General features: G+C 37.8%; 2 protein-coding genes across 2 annotated transcripts in view; one reads left to right on the top strand and one right to left on the bottom strand.

Annotated features, from left to right (window-relative positions):
• The window catches only part of VEPH1 (ventricular zone expressed PH domain containing 1), a 971,752-nt gene that overhangs the window by 116,901 nt on the left and 827,491 nt on the right, over positions 1-27,360 (top strand). The window lies entirely within an intron of this gene.
• Positions 469-22,516, bottom strand: PTX3 (pentraxin 3). Its single transcript, XM_053710085.1, has 3 exons — positions 22,222-22,516; positions 21,323-21,850; positions 469-1,867 (listed from the first exon to the last, which is right to left on the bottom strand). The coding sequence occupies exons 1-3, from the start codon at positions 22,361-22,363 to the stop codon at positions 1,263-1,265; spliced, it is 1,275 nt and encodes a 424-aa protein (XP_053566060.1). The 5' UTR covers positions 22,364-22,516; the 3' UTR covers positions 469-1,262.

Raw genomic sequence — 27,360 nt, 5'->3', positions numbered from 1 at the left:
TGGAATATGACTTTGCAAAGTCTTTTGTTTCTTTTCTGGGAGGGTTATGGTTAATTATAAGCTCTTTGGGAACGAAGTTAAAAGTTGACCGTCAGCAGTAAAGTTAAACTTTCTGGCAGGGTCAGACAGCTGTCATCATGTTTCTGTATGCTAAGCTCATTCAGTTTAAGTTTCTGAGCATACCGGATTTACCACTAAGATAAGACCTTTTGGTGATGTCATCTATAAATAACTTATTATATTTAAAATTGAATTTTTCTAAGTAACACTAGATAGAGAACTCTATTAACCTGTTAAATATGTTTTCAATATCTAATCATGTTTTCTTGAGAGCAAATCATTTTTGTCACAGAGGAAATTTGTACTTGATGTTGCTATAACTAAATAACTCATGAGTGCAGAATCCCCACAGTAACTGTGTGAGACGGATCAGATATCAACCACTCAAGAACTGCTGCACAATTCAAATAATAAAAAAAATTATTTAATTTATTTTGTAGAAAAAAAATTTGAACCATAGAAAATATTACAAATAGGTAAACTGAAACCACAGTGAGTAAGGTAGCATTACATAATGGCCGAAATAAAATATTTGTAGGTTTGCCTTCTAAAATGTAATATTTCTGGGACATCAGTGTTAAGAAAATATACTGTAAAAAAAAAAATTAAAAAATACAAAACTTGTACATGTGATTTTTCTTATCCAAGATATTTCTATGGAAAGCAGTGTAAACTTACTTGTAATGATATATTTATATTTCTCTGTTCATTTAAAATATGCAGATTTATAACATTGTGATAAATTTTGAAATTGTCTTATGGTACAATTTTACAAAAATACAGTAGTTCTATTGCAATTTACATTATAGTACAGTAGTATATAATTACACATATAATGGGTGATTAAACGAAGTGGTTATAATTAGATCTATGAAGTGTATTTTACTGTTAGCTGCATAATACCATTCACATTAAAAAAATATTAAGGCCATCCTGGACAGACTCTTTATCAAATTTATTCTTTTGACCTTTATATGCTTAAGAATTGTTGCTGTTCCAGTAATGTAAAGTAGGAAGTATGACAAGTTATGATGTTTTATAAGTTAGATAACTAGAATAGCCATTCTAGAAATAAACATAGCTTTAAATAAGAATGTATTCATTTGAATATACCCACAATATTTAGTTATAGGGTATAAAACAGGTATAGAATCATCAACCCAATTCTTTGATGGATGTTATGATCATGCAAACTGCCAAAACTAATGGATATATAGAGCGCCACCATGTGGCAGGACTTCAGTAGTTCCCCACCCAACAATGTTACCACGAATACTGCAATCATTACTTGTCCGTGCTATCTCAGCATCATCAAGGACGCTATCCCATAAATTGAAGCCTGTAAGCTTTCCAGAAAAGGATAACGATTCATCAAATCCTCCTCCTACACAGCAGCCATTCTTTTCTTGACCAAGCTGAAATATGCCTCTATCGGGAATAGCGTGACCCTTTGCGACTTCAGAGACAATAGCTTTCTTTTCTCCATTGACCCATAGTGTGGCATTGCCATCTTCAGAGTTCCATGTGCCACACAGTTGTGACCACTGCCCTTGCTCAAACGCATTATCTGCTATTACTTTGTTTTTGTCACCACCTACCACAAGCACAGCTGAGTTATGGTCCAGATATAGTTGAATTTCGTAAGGGTTTCGTTTTGTTCCATAGGAGAAGACAATCGTTCTGTCCAAGGCTTCAGTCACTTTAACCCACACGCAGGATGTAAAGGCCTGCAGGCTCATGTCAGCAGGGTGCACACTTGCATAGATTTTTGGGGATCTCATTGGGAACAATACTGCGGCATCACAGCCTATGACAGTTAAAGAGAAAAACATTCAACACGTTAATTATTATGCATATTAATTTCCATTTTTGCTAAATTTTCTATTAGATTTAAGAGACTATTGTCAAACTCTATAATTGTAGAATTTAACATATCCAAAACAGCCCTTTAAAATCACAATGGAACAACAGTAGGTAAACCTATTGTACATGACTAAATGAACGGCGTTCAACTTATCACAGAAATGCTTTGCTCAGTAACATGCAACAACGTCATTTATTATATTTTCCTACGGAAAGCCACAGAACAATGTACTTATTAGAGAACATCTGAGAGAGTTACTGAGAGGTGCCTAGGATCATTGATTAATAGGTTTTATTCTATTTTGTAAAAAAAAACATAAGAAACACAAAATTTTTCTTTCATGATTAAGATAGAGCATGCAATTTTAAGCAACTTTCTAATTTACTTCTACTATCACTTTCTTTGTTATCTTGGTATCTTTTGTTGAAATAGTTATAGAGAATAAAATGTGATGGCACTACTAAGATTTATGTATTTGGGAAGGGCTTGTAATGGTGTTTAATTAGCCTTATAGAATATAATCTATGCCAATAGGTGCTGTGTATAGACAAACATTTAATTAATTACAACCAGAGATTGTTGTAAAGAAAGATACACAAATAGCGCTCTGTTCCCAGGATATATTACTGCTTGTGGAAAATTTACATCATACTTTATTAAAAAAATGTAACTTTATTAGTTGTGTTATAAAAATGGGTGCTTTAAAATCAACATGTGATAAAGGCTGGCTTCTATAACAAGCTCTGGGAAATTTTCACCAGGCTAGCGTGGTATATTGCATTGTCTATGAATAATATTATAGTATTATTTAGGAGAACTATTAACGTTGTCTCCTGCTAAGTCCATACAGAAACAATATACAGATATGTTAGGTCAGTGAGGGTAGATTACAATCTACTGTACTATAGTGACATATAAGGATTCCTGGTAATTATAAAAGAAACGGATCTTATCTGTAATTACAGCCAATTGCAAACATTATATAGATGTATATGATTACTTCACCGATCTAGTATAAGCTAATATAATAGTTTATGGCTGTAATGGAGTAGAGCGTCTCTAAGTAAATGCCAAGCTAAATGAGATATCACATTGTATTGTGTATTGCTACTATTGCAGGATAAACTTCCTAATGCTATATTAGGAGAATCTCCTTATATAGTGGTTAGTGTTGCCATAGTAATGGAGTAATATATAGGGCATAGTTGGGGAGACTAAGAAATCTACTGATAAGATAGTCTCCCTAAAGTGGTCTATTGTTTGTATAAGAGCTGTGTAGCGATTCTTGCCAAGTAAGACCATGAGAAATTATTTTTAAACAGTGATAGTAAGGCATTCAATTTATGAAATAATTATATTAATGCACATATGCATTGCTTACGTTGAAAACATCAATAAATATATAATATTAGATCTCTGCTGTGTTGTTATATTACTAGTTATTCTAATTGAGATTACATGCTGCTAAAACAGCTTTACAGCGGATTCATCATGATATGTTAAAGAAAGTTGCCACCCCAATAATGCAAATCGTATCTGTTATTGCCAGCTAGTATGCGAATACACAGTTTATATTTGAAAACCTCTATAGAGCTGTTCCATTGTATCTCTAAATTATCGTTATATTGTTTCACCCTATAGTGGTATTTACATGCTACTGTAACAGCTTTATGGCAATTGTAACATGTTGTGTGAAAAGAATTACAAACCGTATTAGTGATAGTATCAATAGCTTGTACTCATAATGTTAACAACATTCTATTGTTGAGTAGTAGCAGCAATACATCTACCATATTTACGGAACCAGTGAATCTGTGAGTCACAGTCCGTTAGTAGTAATTTATGTACAACCTAATCTAACATAATCTGAGTATACACGCATGTCAGCTCAGATATCATTTTGTACCAGTCTTTATCTACATAGAAACATTAAAAGTGTTGCAGGCGAAACATGTTAGGGGAAAAGGGCTTATGGGACCCTTCACTTTTAATGTTTCTATGTAGATAAAGACTGGTACAAAATAATATCTGAGCTGACATGCGTGTATACTCAGATTATGTTAGATTAGGTTGTACATAAATTACTACTAACTGACTGTGACTCACAGATTCACTGGTTCCGTAAATATGGTAGATGTATTGCTGCTACTTCTCAACAATAGAATGTTGTTAACATTATGAGTACAAGCTATTGATATGATACTATCACTAATACGGTTTGTAATTAGTGATGTCGCAAACCTAAAATTTTGCGTTCGCGAATGGCGAACGCGAACTTCCGCAAAAGTTTGCGAACGAGCGAACCGGGTGAACCACCATAGACTTCAATAGGCAGGCGAATTTTAAAACCCACAGGGACTCTTTCTGGCCACAAAAGTGATGGAAAAGTTGTTTCAAGGGGACTAACACCTGGACTGTGGTATGCCGGAGGGGGATCCATGGCAAACTCCCATGGAAAATTACATAGTTGATGCAGAGTCTGGTTTTAATCCATAAAGGGCATAAATCACCTAACATTCCTAAATTGTTTGGAATAACGTGCTTTAAAACATCAGGTATGATGTTGTATCGTTCAGGTAGTGTAAGGTTTTTTTTTTTTTAAATGTACACTACTGTTTTAGCAGATATGACTTGCACTGGTGGGACACTGTGCCCTGGCAGGACCTGGAATGCACACGTGTGAGGGAAACTGACTGCTATCATTTCACAATAAAAAAAGGTTGTTTTTTTTTAAATGTATGTACACTACTGTTTTAGTAGATATGACTTGCACTGGTGTGATACTGTGCCCTGGCAGGACCTGGAGCGCACACGTGTGAGGGAAACTGACTGCTATTATTTCACAATAAAAAAGGTGTTTTTTTTTTTAAATGTATGTACACTACTGTTTTAGCAGATATGACTTGCACTGGTGTGACACTGTGCCCTGGCAGGACCTGGAACGCACACGTGTGAAGGAAACTGACTGCTATTATTTCACAGTAAAAAAAGGTTGTTGTTTTGTTTTTAAATGTATGTACACTATTGTTTTAGTAGATATGACTTGCACTGGTGTGACACTGTGCCCTGGCAGGACCTGGAGCGCACACGTGTGAGGGAAACTGACTGCTATTATTTCACAATAAAAGTTTTTTTTTTTTTAAAATGTATGTACACTACTGTTTTAGCAGATATGACTTGCACTGGTGTGACACTGTGCCCTGGCAGAACCTGGAACGCACACGTGTGATGGAAACTGACTGCTATTATTTCACAGTAAAAAAGGTTTTTGTTTTTTTTAAATGTATGTACACTACTGTTTTAGTAGATATGACTTGCACTGGTGGGACACTGTGCCCTGGCAGGACCTGGAGCGCACACGTGTGAAGGAAACTGACTGCTATTATTTCACAGTAAAAAAAGGTTGTTTTTTTTTAAATGTACACTACTGTTTTAGCAGATATGACTTGCACTGGTGTCACACTGTGCCCTGGCAGGACCTGAAATGCACACGTGTGAAGGAAACTGACTGCTATTATTTCAAATTAAAAAAAGTTTTTTTTTTTTTTTTAAATGTACACTACTGTTTTAGCAGATATGACTTGCAATGGTGTCACACTGTGCCCTGGCAGGACCTCAAACGCACACGTGTGAAGGAAAATGACTGCTATTATTTCAAATTAAAAAAAGTTGTTTTTTTAAATGTACACTACTGTTACACCAGATATTAGTGGTGGCACTGGGCAAGTGGGCACAGTATACGCTGTGAGCCTGAGCTGGCAGGCAGGCTGCAATTAGATTACACAGGGGAAAAAAAAAAGCAGACTGATGTTCTAGCCCTAAAAAGGTCTTTTTGGGGTGCTGTCCTTACAGCAGAGATTAGATGAGTCCTTCAGGACTGTAGTGGACACTGAATACACTAGCCTAGCTATCAATTTCCCTATTAAATCAGCAGCAGCTACACTGTCCCTCCTCTCACTAAGAATGCAGGCTCCGAATGAATCTAAAATGGATGCTGTCCAGGAGGTGGGAGGGAGTGTCTGCTGCTGATTGGCTGGAATGTTTCTTGTGACTGTGAGCTACAGGGTCAAAGTTTACTCAATGATGACGAATAGGGGGCGGATCGAACATCACTATTTGTAATTCTTTTCACACAACATGTTACAATTGCCATAAAGCTGTTACAGTAGCATGTAAATACCACTATAGGGTGAAACAATATAACGATAATTTAGAGATACAATGGAACATCTCTATAGAGGTTTTCAAATATAAACTGTGTATTCGCATACTAGCTGGCAATAACAGATACGATTTGCATTATTGGGGTGGCAACTTTCTTTAACATATCATGATGAATCCGCTGTAAAGCTTTTTTAGCAGCATGTAATCTCAATTAGAATAACTAGTAATATAACAACACAGCAGAGATCTAATATTATATATTTATTGATGTTTTCAACGTAAGCAATGCATATGTGCATTAATATAATTATTTCATAAATTGAATGCCTTACTATCACTGTTTAAAAATAATTTCTCATGGTCTTACTTGGCAAGAATCGCTACACAGCTCTTATACAAACAATACACCACTATAGGGAGACTATCTTATCAGTAGATTTCTTAGTGTCCCCAACTACGCCCTATATATTACTCCATTACTTTGGCAACACTAACCACTATATAAGGAGATTCTCCTAATATAGCATTAGGAAGTTTATCCTTCAATAGTAGCAATACACAATACAATGTGATATCTCATTTAGCTTGGCATTTACTTAGAGACGCTCTACTCTATCACAGCCATAAACTATTATATTAGCTTATACTAGATCGGTGAAGTAATCATATACATCTATATAATGTTTGCAATTGGCTGTAATTACAGATAAGATCCATTTCTTTTATAATTACCAGGAATCCTTATATGTCACTATAGTACAGTAGATTGTAATCTACCCTCACTGACCTAACATATCTGTATATTGTTTCTGTATGGACTTAGCAGGAGACAACGTTAATAGTTCTCCTAAATAATACTATAATATTATTCATAGACAATGCAATATACCACGCTAGCCTGGTGAAAATTTCCCAGAGCTTGTTATAGAAGCCAGCCTTTATCACATGTTGATTTTAAAGCACCCATTTTTATAACACAACTAATAAAGTTACATTTTTTTAATAAAGTATGATGTAAATTTTCCACAAGCAGTAATATATCCTGGGAACAGAGCGCTATTTGTGTATCTTTCTTTACAACAATCTCTGGTTGTAATTAATTAAATCTTTTGTTGAAAAACAGGGGCATTTGCTTAGAAGCCGGCCCATTTCTGGAGCACTATACGGCAGCAGTTTTGCAAGAATGTTATCCAATTGCAAAAGCACTAGATGACAGCACTATTTCCTGTCATGTAGAGTTCCAGATGCCTACCTAGGTATCTCTTCAACACAGATTATTATGGGTACAAAGCAAATTTGATAATAGAAGTAAATTGGAAACTTTTTAAAAATGTTATGCTTTGTCTGCATGACAAAAGTAAATTGTTTTGTTTCATATCCCTTTAAGCCCTGTATTATCAGTATCATATTGTAAAGTAATGCTTTATACTCAAATGCATAGTCACTGCTAGGCCCTGAGCTCTGGGGAGCCCTGTTTGATACAGCTATTGCTACATATAACCTTGATTAAGGACTCTATGATGGCCTAAAACTGTACAAATTGACTCTTAACATAAAATCCAAAAGAGATGGTTGTATAAACTATAGACTAAGCTTTATACTAATGAATTCTTGTAATTATTATAGAAGTTCAACAATGCGTCCAACTACATTTGTTTTTTTATAAATCGATGAGATTTTTAAAAGCTAAACAAACTCTTCTGAGCCAAGGAAGGTAGACCAAAAAAAACCAAGATACAGTTTTAGCAACTAGATTAAATTACTACTAGCCAGTGCTACTACTGTACTGGCACAATATTATGATGACTTAAAGCAGGAATGGCCAACGGGGGCCAATGACTGCACTGGTTTGTGCAGCCCCTAAGGGGAAAGCAAAACTGAGAATATATCATAGTTTTTGTGGCCCCAAAAAGTGAAACTAAGAATGTGTGCTCTGGGGAATTCTGGTGATAGGCAAACAAAGGGTCCACAACTCAGAAGAGTTTGGTTAGAAGTGTCTAAAAATCTTTAAAATAAATACAATAATATCAGACAAATGGATGTAGGAATGAAAGCATTATGGATGTCATATGTCTGAGTGGTTTTGTATAATTAGTAGTAACACATTAACAGTTCAGAAAGAAAAGAAAATGGGGCCGAATTATCATTGTGCGAGCGGACATGATCCGATATAGCGGATCATGTCCGCTGCACATCGATAAATGCAGACAGCATACGCTCTCAGCATTTATCATTGCACCAGCAGTTCTAGTGAACTGCTGATGCAATGCCGCCCCCTACAGATTCACTGCCAATCGGACGCTAGCAGGGGGTGTCAATCAACCCGATCATATTCGATCGGGTGGATTTCTGGAGATAAAGGCTCGCCAGAAACACGGGGCATCATAAATATGCCCAATATATGTCCTGAGGGAGATAGGACTTATGGTAAAAAAATTCTTACTAAGGGGCTGATTTATCATGCCCCGTGTTGGCCCCAATGCAGCTGTTTCCGAAACAGGAGTTAAGAAGCAGCGGTTTTAAGACCAATGCTTCTTAACTCGTCCGCCACCTCCACATGCGATCGGGTTAATTGACACCCCCTACTAGCAGCCGATTGGCCGCGAATGTGCAGGGGGCGGCATTGCACAAGGATTTCTAGTGAAATGCTTGTGCAATGATAAATAGGCTGTCGGCATTTATCGATGTGCGGCAGACATGATCCTCTACAGCGGATCATGTCCGTCCGCACAATAATAAATCGGCCCCTATGTGTGCAATGATCAAAGGATTGTCACAATAGCACTATGTTTAAAGGTATCTGCATCGTAATCAATTCTGCCGGTGAAATGTTCTAAAGGGATCTAATTATGTTTGAAGGCATTTTAGTATTCTTTGTTGAGGAATGTTCTTTCCAGTAATGGAATGTTCAAAGTAGCATCACCATGTTCAGCAAGGTTTAAATGTAAATGATCCCTTTAGACAGTGTATATAATATTGTGAAATTAGTATATAATCTATTTTTGCTAAGTTTGTTATTTAATTAAAAGGAAACCACAAAATCTATTTCATGATTTGGATAGAAAATACAATTTTAAACAACTTTCCAGTTTACTCCAAGTATCTAATTTGCTTCATTCTCTTATCTTTTGCTGGAGGAACAGCACTGCCCTACTGGCAGCTAGCTGATCACATCTAGTTAGCCAATCACAAGAGACAAATGTTTGCAGGCACCAATCAGTAGCTAGCTCCCCCTAGTGTGCAAATTATTTTTCAACAAGAGATACGAAGAGAACATACACATTTAAAAAAAGAAGTATATTTAAAAGTATCTTAAAATGACATGCTCTATCTGAATCATGCAAGTTTAATTTTGACTTTCCTATCCCTTTAAATAAATGTGTATTTAATATTTGGCTTTTTTAATTTTATTTTTAGGAACAAGATTTCAAGTATGGGATATTAATATTATGCTGAAGACAGTGGCCGCAAGTTTTTTTACAATAGTTTGTTTTTTAAACAATGCACTATTTAAAAGTAGACAGCTTTTTTAACATTGTGTTTAATGTAAGTACTGAAAGGATTTACTTCTAATATCGCTATTGAACAGTTCCAAAGTGTTTACTTTTAATAACACATGTGATACAGTGTGATCATGATATTAGAAGTAAACTTGTTCAGTACAGTGTGAACGTACTTTAAATATAGTAGGTTATAGCTGCTAAATAAATATAATGTCAAAAAAGCTGTCTTCTTTAAAAAATGCAATGTTTATTAAATACACAAAAATACTTGGGCCACTGTCGCCTGTGGGTTATTTATATCCCATCCATGAAATCTTGTTCCTAAAAATAAAAAACACACAAAAATTTATTCCAACATCTCGGCCCCCATTTGGGCCTTTGTCAAGGTGACAAAAGCCCAAATGGGGGCCAAAACGTTGGAATAAACACATAATGTTTGCAAAAGAAGGAGCTACGTCTTGCTGATTCACACACACACATATATATATATATATATATATATATATATATATATATATATATATATACAGTATCTCACAAAAGCGAATACACCCCTCACATTTTTGTAAATATTTTATTATATATTTTCATGTGACAACACTGAAGAAATGACACTTTGCTACAATGTAAAGTAGTGAGTGTACAGCCTGTATAACAGTGTAAATTTGCTGTCCCCTCAAAATAACTCAACACACAACCATTAATGTCTAAACTGCTGGCAACAAAAGTGAGTACACCCCTAAGTGGAAATGTCCAAATTAGGTCCAAAGTGTCAATATTTTGTGTGGCCACCATTATTTTCCAGCACTGCCTTAACCCTCTTGGGCATAGAGTTCACCAGAGCTTCACAGGTTGCCACTGGAGTCCTCTTCCACTCCTCCATGACGACATCACGGAGCTGGTGGATGTTTGAGACCTTGCGCTCCCCTACCTTCCGTTTAAAGGATGCCCCACAGATGCTCAATAGGGTTTTGGTCTGGAGACATGCTTGGCTAGTCCATTACCTTTACCCTCAGCTTCATTAGCAAGGCAGTGGTTGTCTTGGAGTTGTGTTTGGGGTTGTTATCGTGTTGAAATACTGCCCAGTCTCCGAAGGGAGGGGATCATGCTCTGCTTTAGTATGTCACAGTACATGTTGGCATTCATGGTTCCCTCAATGAACTGTAGCTCCCCAGTGCCGGCAGCACTAATGCAGGCCCAGACCATGACACTCCCACCACTATGCTTGACTGTAGGCAAGACACACTTGTCTTTGTACTCCTCACCTGGTTGCCGCCACACATGCTTGACGCCATCTGAACCAAATAAGTTAATCTTGGTCTCATCAGACCACATGACATGGTTCTCTTCAGCAAACTGTTTGCGGGCTTTCTTGTGCATCATATTTAGAAGAGGCTTCCTTCTGAGAAGACAGCCATGCAGACCAATTTGATGCAGTGTGCGGTGTATGGTCTGAGCACTGACAGGCTGACCCCCCACCCCTTCAACCTCTGCAGCAATGCTGGCAGCACTCATATGTCTATTTCCCAAAGACAACCTCTGGATATGACGCTGAGCATGTGCACTCAACTTCTTTGGTCGACCATGGTGAGGCCTGTTCTGAGTGGATCTGTCCTGTAAAACTGCTGTATGGTCTTGCCCATTGTGATGCAGCTCAGTTTCAGGGTCTTGGCAATCTTCTTATAGCCTAGGTCATCTTTCTGTAGAGCAACAATTCTTTTTTTCAGATCCTCAGAGAGTTCTTGGCCATGAGGTGCCATGTTGAACTTCCAGTGACCAGTATGAGAGAGTGTGAGAGCGATAACACCAAATTTAACACACTTGCTCCCCATTCACACCTGAAACCTTGTAACACTAACGAGTCACATGACATCGGGGAGGGAAAATGGGTATTGGGCCCAATTTGGACATTTCCACTTAGGGGTGTACTCACTTTTGTTGCCAATGGTTAAGACATTAATGGCTGTATGTTGAGTTATTTTGAGGGGACAGCAAATTTACACTGTTATACAGGCTGTACACTCACTACTTTACATTATAGCAAAGTGTTATTTCTTCAGTGTTGTCACATGAAAAGATATAATAAAATATTTACAAACATGTGAGGGATGTACTCACTTTTGTGAGATACTGTATATAACACTATATGCACATGCACAGTATACCCACAATCCCCCAGCTCATACATGTTTAATGATTTTTTTTTTGTTAACAATGGTCATCGCATACAAATATTATCAATGGTCAATGCCAATATAAAGGTGTTCCATAGGAGTATTCTGTATAACAGTAGGGAAACTTTGCAGGTAAGTTATAATGTTGTAAACCAATGGTGGCCAACTTCCTAACAAATGGGGGCCGCAGGTCAATATTTTAGAAGCCTTAAGGGTCACAATACATTGATGATTATTAAACACACATAATACTATACTAAAATTTTCAGTGGCACAGTGGATTTAGGAAAGGTTGCAGGGTACCCTCTATCTTCTGTTCTCCCCTTTACGTCACACATTCTTAGTACTGCTTTTTCCCTGGGGCCACATAGACTAGTGCAGAGGGCTGCATGAGGCCCTTAGTCTGCCAGTTGGTCATCTCTGTTGTAAACAATATCCGGTAGCTTAGGTGAACATGTTCACAAATACCTGTCTTGCCATTCTTTCAGTGGTGAGATAAGCAATTGTAATAAATATACTGCATTTATTGTGAAACTTTGCATATAGATTATGTGAACTATTACAAAACATAATCTATTTTTTTATTTACGAAACACACATTGTATGTTGGGTAAACATGTTTTGAAAATATGTCCCTTCCACACTGCTGAGATTTATATTCACTGGCGATATGCTCTAATATTACAACGGCAGCGAGCCCTATACTTTCCTATGGAAGGAACATTGCCACTTCTCTGTACAGCGAGGGTAAAACTTTATTTTTTATCACCTGCCAAGAGCATTGTAAAACTGGAGAGACTGAAATGAACAATTCTCGGCTGACTTAGTGATCTTTAGAGCATCGGGCCCTATGTGTTAAAGTCAAATAGTAACATCTACAATATATTTTTGTATGGCATTAAACAGTGCATTTTATGGCATGTATTTAGAAAGACACACTTTAGATAGATTTATGAGTGTTTTATTGTAGAATCTTTATCAATTCAGTAAAGTATTTCCTTTAGATTGTAAGCTTTAGCGCCCCTCTAACTGTAGCTCACTTTTGTATGTGCACTTTTGTGCTCAAGGGTGTAGGGCAGTGCCTCTCAACCCAAGTGACCTCAAGGCCCGGTAAAGTTTAGCCGGTCATGTACAGGGCCCTGTAGTATATGTGTTTGTGTGTGTGTGTGTATTATATTATAATGCATTGGTGTAAATGGGGGAAGAAAATATATGCATTCATTGGTGTCAGTGGGCTGGTATCACTTAACTGCGGTGCCCTGGTCCAGTCCTATCTCCTCCTTGTGCCACGCTGTCCTCCCACTGGACTGCCACTATATGTGTACAGTTCACATGTGCACTGGCACTCTGACAGGCCTGCCCGGTATTCCTTATGTGTGGAGTGGCAGGCCTGTCACAGCTCGCAGTAGGGGCATTTCTGGTCGTGGCCCACCAGGAGGGCTGTCAAGGCCTGGTACTGGGCCGTGGCCTGGCTTTTGAGAAACCAGGGTGTAGGGCACTCTTCTCATTTTACTTATGGCTGTTATTGTAAGTGTAGTTATGTATAGTGTATGGTCTTACATCATTTCTCATTGTAAGTTTGTTTTATTGTATTGTACTCTTATGATTGTAATGCACCTTTGTATAGCGCTGCATAAAATGTTGGAGCTTTATAAATAGAAGATAACAATAATAATAAAGTACTTTGCTTACAGACATGTTACATTAGACCCTGTATGGAGGAACATTAGAGATATGAAAAGGTAATAAAAACCTGCAAATAAAAAGTGGGAAATGTTAGATTGTTCCAGAAATAAACATTTTCTTTTTAAACACAGACAGATAAAATAGTTGTTTCATATAGATTGGCTGTTCTGACTAACTTAAATTCAAAATTAAACAAGTAATATGGAAATTAATTGCAAAAAAAGTGATATGATGCAGACAATCAAGCTGCACTTTCTTTTATATGAAATAAACTACAATGGCACTGAGGAGAAAATGTCTTGAGCATATGCTGTAAATCACTAGGGTTGCTACTTGTCCTCTACAAAAATACTATAGAATCTATAGCTGACTACAGGGGTATAGGTGTGGTTACGAAAGCTCTACCATTGACCCTTCCATGTTTATATTTTTCACAACTGAGCAGCAATTGTATTCCCTTAGACGCCAGTAACATATAAACACATGCATTTACCCTTTTGGCTGACAGCAATGCATACACAGCAATGCATTTACCCCCTCCCCGGCCACTATCACATGCAGAGCAATGTTTTACATCTTTATAGTTGAGAGATTTTACTCTAGTATGTGTTTAACATCTTCAATGGCTGGCAATAACATGTGTCTATTTTTTTCTGGGCCATATTTAGTATACATAAAGGTATATGAGTACTTAAAAATGTCTTAAAACCTCTGGGGTTTTGCTGTTTCTCTCGTTCAGAGAGGGATTGCCTGGTATTTCAGGGCTGGACTGTACTGTGAAGTCAGGATCAGACTGATATGCTTCAGGAAAGTTATTCTCTGTGAAAGGCACATATTGAGCAAAAAGAGGCTGCTTCTAGGGTGGTAATTAGCCATAGAACAATCTATTATGCTATTGTTTGTTCCCAGGTTGAGCGCTTCTCTCTTCTTATGTATGCAAATTATGACACTTAGGGAAGTCTCCCTAAGTCTGATGCGGGAATCCAGACGTGGACCCGTTGCTCAGTGTGCCTAGAGGGATATGGCTGCACCTCACTGACGAGGCCCACAATAGGCCGAAACGTACGTCTGGGGTTTTGCTGTTTCTCTTGTTCAGAGAGGGATTGCCTGGTATTTCAGGGCTGGACTGTACTGTGAAGTCAGGATCAGACTGATATGCTTCAGGAAAATTCTTCTCTGTGAAAGGCACATGTTGAGCAAAAAGAGACTGCTTCTTGGGTGGTAACTAGCCATAGAACAAGCTATTATGCTATTGTTCGTTCCCAGGTTGAGCGCTTCGCTCTTCTTATGTATGCAAATTATGACACTTAGGGAAGTCTCCCTAAGTCTGATGTGGGAATCCAGACGTGGACCCGTTGCTCAGCGTGCATAGAGGGATATGGCTGCACCTCACTGACGAGGCCCACAATAGACCGAAACGTACGTCTGGGGTTTTGCTGTTTCTCTTGTTCAGAGAGGGATTGCCTGGTATTTCGGGGCTGGACTGTACTGTTAAGTCAGGATCAGACTGATATGCTACAGGAAAGTTCTTCTCTGTGAAAGGCACATATTGAGCAAAAAGAGGCTGCTTCTAGGGTGGTAACTAGCCATAGAACAAGCTATTATGCTATTGTTCGTTCCCAGGTTGAGCGCTTCTCTCTTTTTATTTATGCAAATTATGACACTTAGGGAAGTCTCCCTAAGTCTGATGCGGGAATCCAGACATGGACCCGTTGCTCAGCGTGCCTAGAGGGATATGGCTGCACCTCACTGACGAGGCCCACAATAGACCGAAACGAACGTCTGGGGTTTTGCTGTTTTTCTTGTTCAGAGAGGGATTGCCTGGTATTTCAGGGCTGGACTGTACTGTGAAGTCAGGATCAGACTGATATGCTTCAGGAAAGTTCTTCTCTGTGAAAGGCACATGTTGAGCAAAAAAAGACTGCTTCTTGGGTGGTAACTAGCCATAGAACAATCTATTATGCTATTGTTCGTTCCCAGGTTGAGCGCTTCTCTCTTCTTATGTATACTTACAATTGTCTGCCACACAGGACCTTTAAAAAGTGGACATTTAAGTGTCCACTATTTTTGTATAGGTTGTACTGGACAGCATGCTGAAATACTGGAGTCTCTGGTTGGCCACTAGACAACTGACAACCCTACAAAACACTATGGGGCATATTTATCAAAGTGCGAGCGGACATAATACGATGTAGCGTATCATGTCTGTTGCACATTGATAAATGCTGACAGCATACGCTGTCTGCATTTATCATTGCACAAGCAGTTTACCAGAACTGCTGGTGCAATGCCACCCCTTGCAGATTCGCGGCCAATCAGCCGCTATCAGGGGTGTCAATCAACCCGATCGTATTCAATCGGGTTGATTTCTGTCTGCCGCCTCAGAGCAGATGGACAAGTTATGGAGCAGCGGTCTTTAGACAAGGGGCATCAAGCTCCATTCGGAGCTTGATAATTAAGCCCCTATACATTTATGATCTACAGTGCAATTGTTACACACTGTGCTGTGTTTCTGCCTGTGTCATGCCCTGTATACACACATAAAATATGGTTTCCTTTAAAAATACTCTGTGAAAGTTGAGCAATTTCGTCTTTAAAGGGACAGTCAACACCAGAATTTTTGTTATTTTAAAAGATAGATAATCCCTTAATTACCAATTCCCCAGTTTTGCATAACCAACACAGTTATAATTATACACAGTTTACCTCTGTAATTACCTTGTATCTAAGCCTCAGCAGACTGCCCCCTTATTTCAGTTCTTTTGACAGACTTGCATTTTAGCCAATCAGAGCTGACTCAATGGTAAATTCACGTGCATGATCTCAATGTTATCTATATGAAACAAATAAACTTATGCCCTCTAGTGGTGAAAAACTATCCAAATGCATTTAGATTAGAGGTGGCCTTCAAGGTCTAAGAAATTAGCATATGAACCTCCTAGGTCTAGCTTTCAACTAAGAATACCAAGAGAACAAAGCAAAATTAGTGATAAAAGTAAATTGGAAAGTTGTTTGGTTTAAAATGACATGCCCTATTTGAATCATGAAAGTTTTTTTCGACTTGACTGTTCCTTTAAAAGCACTATATTTTCCTTTTATAGATTTCCTATTAAATAGTTTTATAACTTCAATCACTTCATGATAATCACATGTGGAAAATTAAGGAAATTATTCCCAGTTGTTTATTGAATGATCTTCCCAAGTGCATGGAAACTTTTTTTTTACCACAATTAATAATGTGTTCTTCTATAATGTAGTTTGCAGGGGGCTGCCGTTGGCAATTGCTCTGACTCATTTCCTGTTTAAAGAAGCCAGTGTGACTTGAAATTATCCATGATTTTGAACAAATGAAGCATTCCACCTTTAGTCAATTTAAAATACCATGGAATTTTTCATTTCATTGTTTACATAAAAATCTTTCTGAATGTTTCCCCCATTACATTTTTTGCTCACCTTGTTCAGAAACTGTTATGAAATGTCAGAAACACCATCTGAAATAGTATATTGAATTAATAAGCCTTTCACTTGATTATCAAGGGTTTACTAAAATTAAAAACAGATCTGTAAAAGACCAACTACAATGTGATTAGAAACTCTCTTAAGAGCTTCATTGGCTGTCTTCCAAGCTTTGTGAAAAATCAAAACCAGTTGCTGAAGTTTCTTTGAAAACCTTTCACATTTGAGGCGCCTGTAGTACGTTTATAGGCAGATAAACTGCTTTACATGTGTATACTGTATGTGAGTACTCGTGTGCATTTACGTTATATATTTAGTAAGTATTGTTCTTAAAGCAGCAGCAACAAGTAATATTAGTGCAGGACAGATTCTCTCTTACTTATAATCACCATTTATTTATGTGTTACTTAAAGGGATATGGAGGTCAAAATTAAACTTTTGTATAACTTATAGAGAATGCAGTTTCAATATACTCCTATTATCAACTTTGCTTTGCTCTCTTGGTAAAGGTAGGTTCAGGAACACAATGCACTATTGAGAGCTGACTAGTTATTTTTGCTTATAAGTGCAGTATATGTCTCTCTTTATTGGTCCACCAGATATGTTCAGGAAAGTCAGATTAGTAAATTGCTGTTCTTGAACTAACTTTGACTATGTGTTTTACCAGCTTGCAGGTTATATTAAAAAGCAATAGTGTAATAATAATAAAGTGTTCTAACACACTGCAGTAGTTTACATTTGCATGTGTATGTCCCTTTAAATGCTTAATCCTATGGCTGCCAGTGTTAGCATTTTTGGCAGCAAAGATATTTAACCTTACCATATCCATTTTGGTGAATAATCCACACTGGCCATAAATATCACACAGAATAATACATATAACATTTCATGTCATTGCTGTAAATCAGATACAATGCATTATCATGTATATTAGGAGGCATCAGTGCTGGGTAGGGGCAAAATGCAGCTAAGTCTCATGATAAGAGATGAACCTTCCTTCTAGCTGCTTGGCACTTATCACAAAGGATATTGGAAGAGTTAAGGGACTCTGAGTTATAAAAGGACTATCTTGAGCTCCCTTAAAACATATCTAAAACGGAAATGTAGAGTGAGGGCTACAAACACAGAGGCCTCACTTTATGTATAATACATTCTATATACTGCATATTAAAGGGACATTGTACACTACATGTGTTGTAGATGATCTATTTATATAGCCCATCTAGAGGTGTTTTTGTAACAATGTCTAGTTTTGCTTATTTTTAAATAACATTGTGTTGATTTTCAGACTCCTAACCAAGTCCCAAAGTTTTAGATGCTTATAAATACAGACGCCACATTGCTTCTGTTTGTATAATGGGTCTATTCATATGCAGGTGAGGGTGTGCTCTCAGTCCCTTTCAGTGGGTGTTCCAGACTAATCCCATCAACAGTGCTAAGTTTTTAAAAGTTTACTGAAATTTTACATCAGTACCTGTTATTATTTACAGTAGTGTCTATTACATATAGTTAAATTAAAATTGGTGTATACTGTCCCTTTAAGTTGCAAACGAATAGTGCTTGGCAGTAACAGGCAAACTGTGACAGGTCATACATCATTAATACATAAATATTGCCGGCATGTTAATATCAGTTCACTATTGTATGATGTACAATATATTAAAAAAAATGTGAAGTTGCAAAGTAATTTCAGGTAAAACTGAATGTCTCTTGTTGGTCTGTAATAATGTGTCATATCTTATAAATCCCATGTGAAGATACAGTTAATGCAGACATAATGATATGTGGCTTACATTTCTATAAGTGAGGAGCATATGTTTGTGTTTATGGGTTCAGGTCGTATTCTATTAGTGCCATATAACTGAAACACAGTAGATTGTTTCTCAAAGTGTGGCTCTTTACACCTGGAAAAACACAATAATCCTTAACGAAAATGATTTAAAGATGCTCTGTATTCACTAATTGGTCATTAATATGCACCTACATGGGTTCTCAGAAAATAAATCCTGTAATGGGAGGAAGCAAAAAATAAAATGACTGGTCCTTTAAGAAAATCAGTTCAGTAGTATGATATGCAGCTGGAAAAATTTGCTTTTGGTAGACTGTTTTTTTTTTGTTTTTTTGTTGTTTGTTTTTTAAAGTTGTCTCATTGATATAATAAAGTGAATAAAGTGAGTGCGTTTTAATATATAGAACAAAATTCCAGTGGGAGGCCTATGTCCCCTTCCTATCCAGATGCCCATGTGCATAACATAGATAGCACATGTCTGCATGGGCATTGTATTGATTAATATTATTTGATAAAATAAGGTATTCAGTCCTCAGGGGCTCCAGATTTTAGCTGTATCTCTATTTGAGAATAGATGAGTTAGTTTAGTCATTCTCATTGGTTCTACAGTGAGATTTACAAATTGTGCCCTGTTTGTAGCCATCGAAGACGTTACTTTGTATACCACTACTATGAAAGCTTCATGAGGTGTAATACATAAAAGACAAACTCACTCACGATGCACCAATAGTGCTCTGTTTTTTGCTGTCTAATATTTTGATCCACTGCCAGACCCTCAGATGATCACATCTTTTGCCAGCAAAAAAAAGTGTTTATACTATTCTGACCACACACCATGGGGAGATGATTTTACATTTTGTGCTGCTCTCTCATAACTTTCTTTCTTGGTTAGAAAAGGAAATGTTCCAAGCAGGGGGGGTTGTCAGACCGGCCTTCCAAACAAAAAATGGTTAACTCTTTCACTGCTAGTGGGACCCACACATTTTTCACTCTGCTTTGCAGTTTCATTTAATAAGGATAAGTACAAAGCCAAATCAAAATCCTACTTGTGAATCATAGTAAATGATAAATTCATAACAATGAGAAAATAACATGTATGTCTAGCTACATTGTTCATTTCCTAATAGTCAATTTTAATGATATTATGAAAGGTACGTCAGACAATGACCTACCATAATAATCTCTTTATGCACCCAGCTAAGGTTAATATGGATGCTAAATTATAGTAAATACAGTAATTAGTATTTATTGCTAGGGGATGAGGTAGCTGCTACTACTGTAGAATTTTGCTGACATTTATTTTCTAAGTTCTACAGTCTGTAGAGGTTTGTAGACATGCTTCTTATGTGAAATGCAATTTATAGAGCTTGTAGACATGCTTCTTATGTGAAATGCAATTTATAGAGCTTGTAGACATGCTTCTTATGTGAAATGCAATTTATAGAGCTTGTAGACATGCTTCTTATGTGAAATGCAATTTATAGAGCTTGTAGACATGCTTCTTATGTGAAATGCAATTTATAGAGTTTGTAGACATGCTTCTTATGTGAAATGCAATTTATAGAGTTTGTAGACATGCTTCTTATGTGAAATGCAATTTATAGAGTTTTGTAGACATGCTTCTTATGTGAAATGCAATTTATAGAGTTTGTAGACACGCTTCTTATGTGAAATGCAATTTATAGAGTTTGTAGACATGCTTCTTATGTGAAATGCAATTTATAGAGTTTGTAGACATGATTCTTATGTGAAATGCAATTTATAGAGTTTTGTAGACACGCTTCTTATGTGATATGCAATTAATAGAGTTTTGTAGACATGCTTCTTATGTGATATGCAATTTATAGAGTTTTGTAGACACGCTTCTTATGTGAAATGCAATTTATAGAGTTTTGTAGACATGCTTCTTATGTGATATGCAATTTATAGAGTTTGTAGACATGCTTCTTATGTGAAATGCAATTTATAGAGTTTGTAGACATGCTTCTTATGTGAAATGCAATTTATAGAGTTTTGTAGACACGCTTCTTATGTGAAATGCAATTTATAGAGTTTTGTAGACACGCTTCTTATGTGATATGCAATTAATAGAGTTTTGTAGACATGCTTCTTATGTGATATGCAATTTATAGAGTTTTGTAGACACGCTTCTTATGTGAAATGCAATTTATAGAGTTTTGTAGACATGCTTCTTATGTGATATGCAATTTATAGAGTTTGTAGACATGCTTCTTATGTGAAATGCAATTTATAGAGTTTGTAGACATGCTTCTTATGTGAAATGCAATTTATAGAGTTTTGTAGACACGCTTCTTATGTGAAATGCAATTTATAGAGTTTTGTAGACACGCTTCTTACGTGAAATGCAATTTACCCCCATGACTCTTGCACTGGGCTTCAGTTATCTGCAACTTTAATTTTCATATTTCATAGCATGGAGATCTGCTTTTAAGAGTAATTAATACATGTACATTTATTACATAAAATCTAATATGAAAATGCACTGAAAAAAGGTTATGATTTTTTAAATTATCATGACTGCTCCTTTAAAAATGTGAGCCTTATGTTTAGTGCTTATTATATGCAAATTAATTCAGTAATGATATGGATGTTGGTGTTATCTTACCTGATGGCAAGAAGCGTTGACTGATCCATGCTTGGGTTTGCTTTAGTTGGGAGGCCAGTTCTCCTATTTGATTTTGTGCTGAGGTCAGCCTGTCTACTTGGGCTTGACACTGGGCTGCACCTTCATTTTGCTGTAATAGGTCAGACTCTGCTCTTTTCTGTAATAATCGGTCAAAGTTGTCAAGTCTGTTGGATATGTTAAATATCAGTAAGGTTTGGTCTTCTAGCTGGGCTGCCTGCAAAGATCTGAGACTATTCCCATCCTCTTGAGCTTGTTGAAGTCTTGTATCTAGTGTTTTGTCTACACTTTCTGAAATTTTAAATGTTGCTCTTTCAATGTTTGTAGCACAAGTTCCTGCAAAGTTAGATACAAAGTCCAGCATCTCTCCTCTCAAAGTCTGCAGTTCCACCTTAATAACTTCATCCAAGGATTGAAGCAGCATATTCTCCCTCATCTGGGAGTTCTCTAACATCGTGAACAGCTTGTCCCACTTTGTAAGATCTTTTGCTTGGCAGTCAGATACAGCATCTGAAATACCATTCAAGCAATATTAGTTAGATGCAGCACTGGAACACTTAACATTTCCCCAGTTATAACCTTGCAAGATACATTGCTGTATTTATCTGAGTGTGATCTCTACATATTTTCATAGATGCAATAGAAAAATAATTTATCTTTTAAATTTCTTGCATTCCCCTTAATGTGTACACATTAAACAAACGTGTGCCATACTAACTAATCTCAACCTTGTCTAAAAAAATAATAATATATATATACTAGATTTCTACACAATTAAACTTAAAAATAAAATTAAAAATTTGTAATTCTACTCTGCTATAATATATAATAAGGTAGTAAAACATTTATCTTGCAATAAAAAATGACTCTTCTTTACTTGCCTTCATCAGGTTGGGGAATCCCATTTTCCAATTCATTATTAAAATTAACATATAGCAAATCATCAATTGTTAATGCTGATGCAAAGCACCAAATTGCACAAAATAGTAAATTTAGTGCCACTGTATCCTTCAGAGTCATCATCTTGTTGTCTTGTAATGCAGTTCTGAAGGCTTCTATGTTTCCTTTATATAAATATGTTTCTCATGTATATCAGAGAGTAGCTGTAGCCAGAGTGAGGAGGGAAGCTTGTGAAGCCCTTAATAAATGCTATGAGAGAGCCAGGTAAAAATGAAACAGCAGTATTGCTCAGTGGCAGCATTGTGTGGGAATATGATGTAATGTACAGAGTCATTTTAGGGGTGGTAGTTTTGGAGGTATGGCAGTAACACAACCTAATCTTAATGGCTGATGTGGTGGGTGGATTCTTCCAAGCAGGGGAAGAATGGGGAAACTTGCATGGGGTAATATAAATCACTGGGGATTATTGTGAACACAAAACATCAGGGCTGTTTCATCATTCCATATGTTCTTTACTGCTTCCTTTATAATAAAAAAATGCTTCTACTTAGTGCATATTACCCCTTGCATATTTGTTTGTATGTTCTTTTTTTTAGTTGTTAAGGAAACTCCATAGTCTGATAGATTAATAATTATTTAGGGCTCAGTAACAGGAAACAATGTGATTTTATTTTAAATTAAGGCTTCTGATGCGGCTGCTGTAACAATATATACTGTTTATACCTTTAGAGACACAGTAGGAAATCATAAAGTCAGTGGTCTGCCAGGATATCCCCACATGATTAATAAGGGATGCTCCGGCACATGCCTTAATCTTGTAATAGGCACACAGCTAAATGAACCAGGACATTTTTGTCCAGTTTGCAGATTTTAACCCCCAGCCAACCATATGTCTTGTGTGCCATTAGATTCACTAATTAACACGGTCATAATAATTTGATGTATTTAAATATGCAGCTGATAGAATGTGAAAGAGGAAACAGTAATACTAATAGCAAATGAGCTCTTTTGTTAATCTAGAACTTAGTAAAAATTAACATGTTCAAATAAACACTTACTTATGCAGCACCATATAAATATAGGTTCAGCCTGGGGTGTCTTCCAGCCGTGATATGGTTCTAGATCATAACATTTGGGATAGCTGTCATCATTACTTTGCTGCCTGGCTTTCTCATTTTCTCTCTACAAATACACCTACCCTAATTCTGGGGGACTTCAACATCCCTATTGACAACCCATCTGCCCCTGCTGCCTCTAAACTTCTCTCGCTCACTAACTCCTTCGGCCTTTCACAATCCACCCTATTCCCTACCCACCGTGATGGACACTCGATTGATCTGGTATTCTCCTATCTCTGCTCTCTCTCTGATGTTGCCTGTCACCCATTTACCATCTCAGACCACCATCTGCTCACTTTTAATCCTAATATAGATGCTAAACCTACTTCCCCCTCTTGCCCCCGCACCAGTAGAAATCTGCACACTGTGGACCCTCCCCAACTCTCCAATCTTCATCATATACACCTCCCCCACACTTCCACGATATCCTGCCCTGACTTTGCTATAACCCACTATAACAATACTCTCTCCGCTGCACTTGACACTCTCGCTCTGCCCCAACTTTGCAAAGCCCCACATTGTCAGCTCCAGCCCTGGCACTCCCAACAAACACGCCACCTATAAAAATGCTCCCGCACTGCTGAACGTGCCTGGAAGAAATCCCGCTCTGAACCTGATTTCATGCACTATAAGTTAATTCTTTACTCTTACACCTCTGCCCTTCGTTTAGCTAAGCAAACCTACTTCTCGTCTCTTATATCCACTCACTCTTCAAACTCTAAAAGACTCTTCTCCATTTTCAACTCTCTCCTCTACCCACCTGACCACCCCCTCATCTGCATTCAGTGCCCAAGACCTTGCTGACTATTTTTTCAATAAAAACACTTGCCATCTGAAGAAACATCCCAACACAAACCTGCAATCTCCCAACTTCGCTCCCAGTCACCCCCTCTGCCACTCTCTGTACCCTCCTCCCAACCAATGAGAGTGAAGTGGCTTCCCTTTTGTCTTTCTCACACCTCACTACCTGCCCACTTGACCCTATTCCTTCAAATCTAATTTCCCCTCTGTTTCCCACCCTCACTCCGGCTCTTCCTCACATATTCAACCTATTCCTTTCTACTGGCTCATTCCCTGCCTCCTTCAAACATGCAAAGGTCACCCCATCCTCAAAAAACCCTCCCTTGACCCTAACTCCCCTGCAAACTACCGCCCCATATCACTGCTCCCGCTAGCTTCAAAATTCCTTCAAAAACTATTTATCAATCGCCTAACCCAGTTCCTGTCCACCAACTCATTGCTCGACCCCTTGCAATCTGGCTTCCGTCCCCAACACTCAACTGAGACTGCCCTCACCAAGGTTACTAATGATCTCCTTTCTGCTAAAAACAAACGCTGCTACTCTATACTCATCTTACTTGATCTCTCTGCTGCCTTTGACACTGTTGTCCATCCCCTTCTCCTATGGACTCTCAGCTCTCTTGGGCTCTGTGACACTGCCCTCTCTTGGATTCTCTCTTATCTTTCGAACAGATCCTTCTCCGTCTCTTTTGCTGGTGACTCCTCCTCTCTATTGCCTCTGTCTGTTGGAGTACCTTAAGGCTCTGTCCTGGGTCCTCTACTCTTCTCTATTTACACTTCTTTACTGGGTAAACTTATCAACTGCTATGGCTTCAGCTATCACCTCTATGCTGATGATACCCAGATCTACCTTTCCACCCCTGCACTCTCTCCTTCTGTTGATTCTCACATTAGAGACTGCTTATCTGGCATTTCCTCCTGGATGGCCTCTCACCACCTAAGAATAAACATGTCCAAGACCGAACTACTTCTAATTCCCCCCCTCTAACTCTACTCCAGTTTCTATTTTTTCTGTCACTGTTGGCGGCACCACTATCTCCCCATCACCCCAAGTCTGCTGCCTTGGAGTCACGCTTGACTCAAATCTGTCCTTCATTCACCACATCCAATTGCTCTCTTCATCCTGCCGCAACCACCTACGCAATATCTACAAAATTTGTCCATTTCTAAGTGCTGAAACTACTAAACACACTTCCAGGTAATTTCCCGACTTGGCTACTGACTTTAGTCCCTTCACTGACTCCCCATTCACAGCAGAATTAAATGCAAAATTCTCACCCTGACCTACAAAGCCCTCACCAATGCTGCCCCACCCTACCTGTCCTCACTCATCAACAAATATACTCCTGCCCACCCCTAAGATCCAAAATGACCTGCTCCTTGCCTCCTCTACCATCACCTCTTCTCATGCTAGACTACAGGACTCTCGTGCAGCACCAACCCTCTGGAACGCACTTCCTCGAGCTGTCAGACTTGCCCCTAACCTCTCCTCCTTTAAACGTTCCCTAAAAACCTTTCTGTTCAGGGAAGCTTATCATCCGACTTATTAACAAACTAACTTAACTAACAGCAGGTCTATCTCCTCACTAATATCATTCTCACCTTTGCAGTCCCCACCTCCTGTTTCCCATCCTCCTACCCATCTAGATTGTAAGTTCCCACAGGAATATGGCCCTCAATTCCCCCTGTATTTGTCTGTAAAATGTTGTCTTATTGTATTGTTTCTGCATTGTACTGTTATCCTTGTATGGGCAGCGCTGCGGAATCTGTTGGCGCTTTATAAATAAAGAATCATAATAATAATTATAATAATCATTAAAGTTTGAGACTCTATAGTAATGAATGAGTGTGCATCCACCACTGCTTCCAGCTTTAAATTATATTTTTAAATTTGAATATAAATGACAAGAAAAAACTTTAACAGAGTAAGTTACATTTTATTCGAGTCATTATTATGGTGTATTTTTTACTGAAAATATATACAAGTATATCTAAAATGCTAAATCTGTTTAATAGAAAATAAAAGGGTGCTTGGATATTTGCCAATAATGAGCCCCTAAATAAAGAGAGTATAAGAATTTAGTATTGGTGCCACTTAAAATTCTTAAAATATTTGCTTCTTCCAAAATTAATAAGTATTGCAACTGAAATCGATCACTGTCCATACTTAAGTTAATTCATCTTAAAGAGCAAAAGAGAGCAGATGCGCCACATGGCCCAATATTGTGTGAACAGAGAGAATGTTGATAATATGTAGCAATTACACTCACATGTGTTAAAGCACCTCACGTGGTGCTGTAGAAGCAGTCTGGGATCTATAACAGTCACCCAGAAGACCGACCTCCTAAGATTAGTGTGGGGTCTGTAGTGGAGATATATAAAAGACAGAGTGCCTATATGGCCTAGTACTGTTTAGCCAAAGATATATACAACAAGGTGTAAAAATTTGCACTCACATTTGTTGTAGCATCTCCATTGATGCTAATAGAGCAGGCTGGGATCAATGAAGCCTGATGAAACAGCCACTGGCTGAGAAATGCGTCGCTTGAGGATTTTAATTGTTTTAATAAAGTAATTTTGATACTTTTTAAACACTTGCACCTAGATTTAGAGTTTGGTGTTAGCCGTCAAAAGCAGCGTTAAGGGGTACTAACGCTGCTTTTTACCGCCCGCTGGTATTTAGTCAGGCAGGAAAGGGTCTAACGCTCACTTCCCTACCGCAAATCCAGGCTACCGCAGATCCCCTTACGCCAAGTGTGTATCCTATCTTTTCAATGGGATCTGCCTAACGCAGGTATTTGGAGTCTTTGGAGAAGTGAGCGGTAGACCCTTTACCGACAAGACTCCTACCGACAAAAAAAGTCAGTAGTTAAGAGCTTTATGGGCTAATGCATGAATATAAAGCTCTTAACTACTGTGCTACAAAGTACTCTAACACCCATAAACTTCCTATGTACCCCTAAACCGAGGCCCCCCCACATCACCACCACGATAATAAAAAAATGTAACCCCTAATCTGCCGACCGGACTCTGCCGCCACCTTCATTATACCTATAAACCCCTAATCTGCTGCCCCTAACATCGCCGACCAATATATTATATTTATTAACCCCTAATCTGCCCCCCCCAACATCGCCGCTACCTAACTGCACTTATTAATCCCTAATCTGCCGACAGGACCTTGCCGCCACTATAATAAAT

Source organism: Bombina bombina, chromosome 4 (assembly GCF_027579735.1).
Source record: "Bombina bombina isolate aBomBom1 chromosome 4, aBomBom1.pri, whole genome shotgun sequence".
NCBI lineage: Eukaryota > Metazoa > Chordata > Amphibia > Anura > Bombinatoridae > Bombina > Bombina bombina.
This window is presented reverse-complemented; position numbering and strand designations above follow the sequence as displayed.